The 9,164-nt window shown below is 44.9% G+C and overlaps 1 protein-coding gene across 1 annotated transcript in view; it reads right to left on the minus strand.

The window, feature by feature from the left end:
* The window catches only part of LOC136050297 (transmembrane protein 132B-like), a 134,773-nt gene extending 126,636 nt beyond the window's left edge, over positions 1-8,137 (minus strand). The window contains exon 1 of the mRNA XM_065739111.1: positions 7,269-8,137. Coding sequence (XP_065595183.1) covers positions 7,269-8,125 — 857 coding nt within the window. The 5' untranslated portion in view covers positions 8,126-8,137. The remainder of the gene's footprint in view (positions 1-7,268) is intronic.
* Positions 8,138-9,164: the final 1,027 nt, after the last annotated feature.

The following is a 9,164-nucleotide window of genomic DNA, read 5'->3' on the forward strand; positions in this document are numbered from 1 at the left end:
AGGCCACCAAAAGCTTGTGGGGAAACAGAGGATGAAAGCAACGCTGTTGCATCAGCAGGAACACAAAGAGACCGAGATCAGCTTTGTGCGATCCCACCCAGACAAAATGACAGCAAAGCACAGTCCAAAACACTTATCTCAGGAAGAAAGCAAATTTCAAAGTACGCACATTTTTATACGCTTAATGCTATTCATTACACATGAGAAGTAACTGCAGCAACGACTGAATGCTGTTGTGTCTGAGTTGTTGCGACAAGCCCGTGATTCACTGCGCTGCCAGTTAATAAAGAGCCCTACAATGCCCCCATTGTCAGGCAGCACAAAGCTGAGACCCGCAGCAGACTGTCCCAGACAAAGACCCCTGCCCTGTGTCCCCTGCCAGGGGCTCACACAGCAGGATAAACTGCCACAGCATCCTTGGTTGAAAGTAGTCACTCCAAGGCAGCAACCTGTTCTGACCCACTTTCTCAGCCTGAGTATACAAGGTGCAAAAAAATATGATTAAATGAAACAAAAGCAGATGAAGGTGATGTTTATCTCACCAGATGCTCCTCCCAGCACTGACCACACCACACACTGACAAGTGCTCTGTCCACCCGCGCTCAGCTCCCCGCACATGGCTGCAGTCAGCTGGCTCGGTGGGGACAGGCTGATGGGTGGACTGGATGATCCCAGAGCTCCTTCCCAACTCTGATGATTCTATGATAACCTGCCCTGGCACCAGTCCCAGGCAGCCTTGTGTGCCCCCACCTGTAGCTCTACACGTCGGGGAAAAGATGCTCCCCACACCGCCTGACTCAAAACCCAACATGAGGTTTTTTTTTCCCCTGCTTTATGGTTCTGAATATGAGATACAGCAAATCCATTTACATAACATTGCTACATCCCTCAGCGCTCATAAACGCAGATGAGCTGATGAATGAGATAGCTGTGCTGCTGGCAGGGCTGAACGCAGCACTCGGGGTCTCAAGGAAAACCAAGTACCTTTCCAATACGCTGCAGGGCACTGCCCCATTCCAGCTGCCTTCAGTGGTCATCCACCCCTGGTCATGAGCACAGAACATCCCCAGCCCATCACAACTGAAAATAATGAGACAAGTCAAGCTATTCATCATCTTAGTGAAAAAAAACACCCTGGTGAAGCACATGCAGAGGCTAAATATAGCAAGTTAAGAAGCTGTTAACCCCTCCAACTCCTGGGAATGCTTCCCTGCTTCCGTGGGAGAAGGAAGCATCTCACAGCCAGGGCTGCTCCACTGGAAGGAGCACCTCTATTCAGACACTGCCGTCCAGCTGCAGTGATGACCCCAGCTGCAGTGCAGGGCTGCTGCTCCCCATGTCATCCCTACAAGGACAGACCGTGGGTGGTCAGGCAGATGACCTTTAGCTAAAATTCTGTTAAACGATTTTATTGACTGTGTTCTTGTGGGGTCTTTCAGGATTCACTTGGTCATTAAGTCACTGTCAAATATCCAGAGGTTTTTAAGCTTTTAGGACTGTTTGAACTGTAGGAAGGAGCTATTTTATTGTTGGCACCTGAAGCTGTTTTTAGGACTAGAAAAGGGGTTCTCCCTTTTCCCTGTGTAGGTACCTGGAGCAGAGAAGGTTATTTCCAAGCACACAGAAAGGAGAGCAACTGGGGGCCTTGCACTTCAGCCAACACCAATTCCAGTCTAGCTACATTATGCAACACCTCAGTGAAACGTACAGCTCCATCCCATCACGTCACAAACACCATCGATTAAGATCCTCAGAGCACTGCCAAGCTTTCATCAGCTGAAGTTTCTTCTCCTGAGCCAAACGTCTGTCACAGAAATAAGAAAAGCAGAAGAATGGGGTTCAACGCTTTCAGATGTATAGAAATGGCTTATCCGAGCTAAAAAATCCCAGTGACAGGACCCAGAGTTCACAGGAGGGCCCTGAAAGGATGTCACTCCATTTTCTATCTGGGGATGAAAAGAAAACAAAACAGTGGGAGTAAGACAGTCTCAGTATCTAATGAGGGAAGCTATCTGGACAAAGATCGTGTGAATTCGTCTTTGAGGAATATGTTAAGACACACACATGGGCTGAGTTAAGACTGCATGGATACTTCTGGCACTTCCAGACTTGCAGTGCTTGGTATTTTTAATTAACATTGAGCACTAGTGTTTCATATTTTACATTTAGTTCAGTGTGCATGCAGACAGAAGAGAGAAATAATCAATTCCAGCGTTCATTCTGGGTTTATTAATGCCTATAAGTAAAAAACAAATATTCCCAAGTCACCAGTAATGCGTTCATTCCATAATTATTTCTCAATCTGAATTAGCATTTCAGATTAGTTCCTGAAGTATGTTTTTCTCCTTCTCAACACTTTTGCTTCTGCTGAATTTTCATCCTAAAGTGATGCTTCAGTTAATCATTTATTTCTCTTGCCAGTGATAACTCTGCCCTGTGTCCCCACCCAGAACAGCTTGCTTGGGGCAGCAGGGGCTGAGCAGAGCCCACTCCTCTCACTGCACTCCCCACAGTCTGCATTCTCTCATTTTTCTGTGCATTTCTACATCTAAAACCTTCTGTTTTCTTTCCCTTGTTTGCTCTCGGCAGCTATTGGCAGGAGACATCCTCTTAATGATCTTTTTCTGGCCTTCCAGACGACTGCTCAGACTTCCACGGATCTTTCATTATTAACGTGGAAGCCTTGTAAGTCAGTTTTAATGGCCTGTGCAATTTTTATCCCTTAGCAGGAGACATAACCTCCTCCATATGGATACATGTTTATTAATATAAATCCTTAATATCATCTTTCCTAGTGAGAATAATCAGTAAAAGCCAACTGGTGTGTATTACACCTTGTACTAGTTCACCCCAAAATCAAAAAGTCATCTACGCCCTGCGCTATGTGGAGCATGGCAGAGAGGATAATCCTTCTCCTTCAGGTTGCCTAGGCACCGATGACAGCCAGCTTTCTCTGCAGCCCCAATCCCCTTCAGACAGAGGGCCACAGCCGCTTTCATTTCTCTGCCATGGGATTCATTACCTGGTTTCAGTCCCTTCCTATTATTCCTGGAATATCTCCAGTCTCCACATCTATTCTGACCGGGGTTGAAAGGAAAACGGGTCGTTCATGTTGGGGACGTGTAACGAATGCCAACAAACCCACTCTTTCGTCTGCAACCCGACAAATTGCTGTGAGTGCTCAGCCCTCATTATTTGAACATCCTTGCAGATGGTTTAAGAAGGGAGATTTGGGAAACAGGACAAAACTCCACCATACACTCACAAAGAGCGTCCTGGTTTCTCTCCTATAGCTGCGCTGCAATTGTCCATTTTTTTCCATTAGATGCTGTATAAAATGACCTCTATTTTTTCCTCTAAATACACCTTTTGAGTCTCAAGTTGGCATTAAATAATACAATCTCTCTTTTTACCATTCTCCCATGTGTTCCATGAGACTTCTTTATTTTAGCAATTAGCACGTAGGCTGGTGTTGACCCTTCTTTCATCACAATTTCCATCTTTCCCTGTTTACTATGTTATAGCCACATTTATCAGTAAAGAAGGTAAATGAGATATTCCTGTGCAGGGAAGGACAAAAAGTGCCCACAAATTGGTGACAAATGTGTGTACCAGTCCTGCAGGACTCTCAGAGCTATGCTTTGTCTTTACTTTTTCAAACAAGGCATCTCATTAAAAAGTTTATTCACAGTAACTTAGTCCATTTTGCCTATCTTTGTGGTTAAACTATGCTCAGTAGCAGCCCACCTCACATAATGGCCTCAATTTATGTTCACAGATGGCAAATTTCACCATACAGACCAGAGCAAGGCCACAAATTAATCTCCAGTGTCACAAGAATTTCAGTGTACACATATACAGATCATCCGTCAACAAAGGGAGCAATACGACTGTCAAACACAGTAGAAGCACTACATCCACACTTAGTCTCCAAATTCTGCCCCTTGACATAGCTCGGCCCTTCAATTACACCCAGCAACACTGTCTAGATGGCAGAATGAAAAGAAACAAATCCCCTGGGCCATAGCCCACAGCTCTAACTCAATCTTAAATTCCAGTTATCGAATGAAAACAAATGGAAAAAATTAGCTCAAGCTGAGCAAAACAAAACCAGCAAGGTGTGAGGAAGGGAGGAGTGAGGAAGAGAGCTCCACATGCACCCTGCAGCATCCATCCCCTGTCCAGCAATACCAGTGGAAGGATGGGGCTTAAACAATTGAGCACAGTGCCAGACCAAGAACACGCTGCTGTTTGCTCTCCAGTTTCCCCACTTTGGTCAAGAGCCTGCAATTTTCCCCCAAACAAGGAACAAAATCCAACACCAAATACAACGCTCTGCAACACAGCGTGGAACAGTGGAGAGATGCATAAAATTGAGCAGATCTGTTCTTTTGAATAGTGCCAGAGCTGTGCTGCGGATGACGTGATTTTGATCCATCATCTCCTATGAGCCAGCCTGCAATTTCCCCCACTCCACTTACAACAGAGATGATTAAAAACAATCACTTATATTAGGCAAAAAATACTTTTCCCAAGGCAAACACTTACTTCAGTGTATTTTTCCCCTGCAACACACAGAAATCCAATGTATATAAAAACCTTCTGGATTTTTACATTAATATTGGGCTGTACAATAGGAAAAGCCTACAAGTGAAACCACCAGCATGAAACGCATGTGCTGCAGTGCTCGTGCTTCTGTCAGCACAAATCCCTGCCCACTAGGTAAACTTCAACTGGATAACCCCTCATGGGCCCCAAATATGTCACTGGCAATGCTCACAGCAACAGCAGCTGATACTCTCTCCATCCTGGAGGATGGGGGAGCCATGAGCTGAGCAGCAGTTTGCTTCTTACTTACAGCTTGCAACCCAAGGTTAAATAGAAATTCTTGCAGTTTTGCTGATGAAACTCACAACACTGACAAAGCTAAAGAACAAACGAGACAGGCCAGACTACCCAGAGCTGACTGTGGCTTTTCCAAGAAGTGTTTCTGGGTGCATACATCATACCTATTTATTATAACATCTCCTGGAGATGAACAGATTCTGCACATTTCTCAAAGAAGGAAATATCCCCATGGAAACTGACTGCCTTCCCCTTTCCAGCAGCTCAGGAATTCCAGTGGCTGAGGGAAGCAGAGGTCACAGCAGTGCCCACGCTCCTGGGGCTCATCCTGGGGCTCCTGGCTTGCAGGATCCCTCCATTTCTGCTTCCTCAAAACCCCACCCCATAACCGTTCTCAGGAGTTCCAAGCACTATTTGTTGTTGTTGTTGTTATTTGTTTTTGAAGACAGCATTTCAAAACTATTTCTGCAGGAACATTTTGGTGCTTTCCTGGCCAGTAAAAACTTCAAAACCACCCTTATGCCATTTGTTACAAGGTTCTCTTATACCTCAGGAATTTCATCCATAGTGTGGCAAAGAACAAAAACTTGGCAAGACCTGAAGTAGAACCTTGGGCAAATCCCATCACCTCTCTGTTTTAGAGATGAGGATCGATAGGCAACTGCCGGAGTCCAACCACTCCATGAGGTCCAACTAATGCAGTGCTCAAAGGCAGCTGCTGATCAAAACCACATTTATCCAAAAAAAGCCAATAAACACAGGCAGAAGCAACTACAGAGTAACTTGGTTCCTCACCCAAACCATTTCACGTCTGGTTAAATCCTATGACGTGACATCCTTTCTCATGTATTTGACCCTACCATTATGAAATGTAAGAGTTTGACTCAGTGATCACGTACAGGTCCCTTCCAACTCGGGATAGTCTATGATTTTATGATAAATGCTTGGGTGTAGCTGGCCCATGACCTACCCTCTGCCTGCGCACTGTGCTGTGAAGCACACATCCTGGTTTGTGCTGCTATCTCCACGTTCATTAATATGCACACGCTATTTCACAGAAGTTGAATGATGTGGAAGTGCTGCATAAGGCTCGCTGTCTGTTTCCTCAACATCGGTCCCTAAAGCGCACTTCTGTCATGTTCTGCTCCCATCGTTCTCAGATCAAAAAGTTAGAAGTAAGGCACAAATCTGTCTGAGGTTGCCAGCACGGACTGTAACTCCTTTCCTCCTGAGTGTCTCGCGTTCTCACAGCAGATGACACTTTCCAATTACCTTTTGGCCCTTCTATTCCCCAAGTCTGGCTCATATTTCTCTCTGAATTCAGTCTGTATGCATCTCTGAACCTAGAGTCTGACAGCTACGGACGTAACAAACATGCAGCACTAACCCTCAGGGTGGTTAGGTATGCCTGATTTCTCCTATTACAAGCACATTCATGAGTAAAGGTCACCAAAAAAATCTCTAAACTGGAGCAAAAGAAACTCATGCAACAAGCAGTCACAAGTTCGAAGAGGCTGGACAGCCTGTCTTGCAGCAAAACCAAAGTAGGACTTGCAAAGCTTGTATTTGAATGTTGACTCTGCCAAAGACCTCCTATACAAGTTGAGGCACATCTGATTTCTCTCAGCTCCCCTCTACAATGCAATGAGCATGAAATGCACAAGTTCCTCACTGCATACCACACGTACAAGATGCAGCCCATGTGGTTTGGAAAGATTACTTGGAGAAATCATAAAAAGAGAGGATACTTCACCAAAGCAACAGAAAACTTGCCTTTCCTTTAGAAGATCTTATTCTAAAACTTGTCAATAGCAATGAATTAAGAATATCCTGGCTATCAGCCCTAGTGATTGGAACTGTGTAAATTCTGGGATCTTGGAGGGGGAATATGGAAATCCAGTGACACACGCGTGACATGCTGCCCAGGGGGGTTGTGGAATCTCCTCCTCTGGAGATATTCAAGACCCGCCTGGATGCCTACCTGTGCGACCTGGTGTAGGGAACCTGCTTTGGCAGGGGAGTTGGACTCGATGATCTCTAGAGGTCCCTTCCAACCCCTACGACTCTGTGATTCTGTGAAAACACTCATGCAAATCACCTGGCAAAATGGGTTACGGCAACTACACTAGCAGACTTAGAGAGGTGCAATTTGAGATAAAGAAGCATTAAGAGAAGCAAACAGCATTAAAACAAAAGATGATGATGCATATGTTAATAGCACATACTTTAAAATCAATTTCCACATTCCAAAAAGAGTCATCCACAAAGATAACTCAAGAGTATTTACAGTATTCCTCAGTTGGAGAGCTAATACTTGAGTTCTCTGAGGAAAACACTGAATGTCACCGAAGCAATTACATCTGAGATCAATTTGTCCCTATTTGTAAACTGCTTAGCATACAGCACTCTAAATATTCTCTTACCTTAATACAAACTGGTCTGCCAGAGAGTCATCTGCCAGGGAGACATGGAAGGTCACAACATCCCCTTCTCTGACTGGGCTGATTGGCAAGCGGATTATGACATTCTCATCCAGCCTCAGTGAAGACTGTTTTAACGTGTCTTGATTTGGGTAAACAACAATGCTACCAATCCTCTCCATAGCTGGCAAAGCCTTCTGTTCGTTATCTTGACTCGCATGGATATTGTTCTCCCACTTTTCATCCTCTGAAGAACATTCCCCATCTGCTGTGAATATCTTATAGAAGAGCTCAACGGTAATCCCTTCCAGGGAGGCTGTATCCTCCGAAACCAGGGGTGGAGGGGAGCTGAACCAGCTGGGAGACAACTCCAGCTCTGCAACACATAATCCCAGATGGCCTGTTAGCCTACAGCTGGCCACCACTTCTCTAGATTCCAGGAAAGCGAACATCTTCACACAAGGCAACCTCTCCTCAGCATCGTAGTCATCCCAGTCTTTCCCCGCGACGTAGAACAAGGTTTGTATTTTAGGTTTGTTGGAATAAATCGAGCTGTCTATTATGTGCGATTTTAATTTCCAATTAAAAGTGAATTCATTTGTGAAACCAAAAGATGTAGAAGACAGCATGAGGTCCAAGGGAACAGCCTGTTCCACAGAAAAGGGTCCGTACGTGGCATTTAGGACAGGAGGCAGTTTGGATTTATATATAATGAATGAATCCACCCTGGACTGCAAACTGGAATTCCTTGTGATGTCCTGGTTGGTTTCCTTAAGGAAGAAGAAAACATCAGCGTTGCAGATGTGATAGCTCGCGGGGAGATACGTTGGCAGGTTTGAGAATCTCTGTACACTGTCCATGATCCCTCCTCGGCTCTCCACCACTGCAGGCCAAAGGAAAAAGGAAACAAAGACAATTCTAACGTTTGCTTAGCACACCCCTCAAGAACAGCTCAATGCCATTAGCTGTTATACCAGACTGTTTTGCAGTAAGTACCATGCAATAAACACAGAACCAAATGAGCTGGAAGGGACTCTTACAGGACATCCCTACAGTGAATGGGGACACCCATAGCTCCATTGGGTGCTCAGAGCTCCATCTCTGGAGAAACCCAACCACCACCTGTCTGGGTACCCTGTGCCAGTGCCACTTTAGCATAAGCAACGTTGTCTTCATATCCTGCCATTTTTGGCTTGAAGTTCATACCTCAAGCATCCCAGTGGGTCAGCTGCAGCAGGCAGTGAAACTCAGCTTGGGTTGGTTTTTTTTTTTTTGCCAACTAACAAACAATACAGACTGAACTGGGGTTTGCAAATCAGCATTGCTCCCCACTCCACTTTTGCCAGGTCAGGAGTTTGGAAATGAGCTGAAAACCAATAAAACACTGGTATTCTTGAAAATCAAAGGAAAGGGAGTGAAAAAGAAAGAAACAGGGCTTTCAGACAAGAAAATATGGGGTTTGGTAGAGCCTCAGCGGGACTGATTTAAAGGCTAGGGCAAACTTGAGAAACTGAGAAATCCTTTACATGCAGATAGTTCATGAATACTTGGGAAGGACTTTTTTTGTTTCTTTAATTCCAGAGGAGAATGAAACACATTTGGAAATGACAGAAGTTTTTCTTCAAGACAATGGCCAATCCTCCAGCCAGTGTTGAGCAATTTTTCCTGGACAAGAAAAGATTCCAGAGGGAGGGAGGGCTCAGACAGCTGTCTTTGGTTGGGGCTGAACTCTAATTAATAGTGAGATATATTCAATCTGGACTGCGACTCTCCCAAGAAGTGGTGGGTCTTTCAGACTAACAATTCATATGCTGGTAAATGCAAACTCACTCCTGGGACTGCCACCGAGGAAACAAACAGAAGGCAAATGAATTAAAATGAAGCGGCTCCATAATGCAG

The sequence above is a fragment of the Cyrtonyx montezumae genome, unplaced genomic scaffold (assembly GCF_038088225.1).
Source record: "Cyrtonyx montezumae isolate F1298 unplaced genomic scaffold, pur_monq_1.0 scaffold_23, whole genome shotgun sequence".
In the NCBI taxonomy this organism is placed as follows: Eukaryota; Metazoa; Chordata; class Aves; order Galliformes; family Odontophoridae; genus Cyrtonyx; species Cyrtonyx montezumae.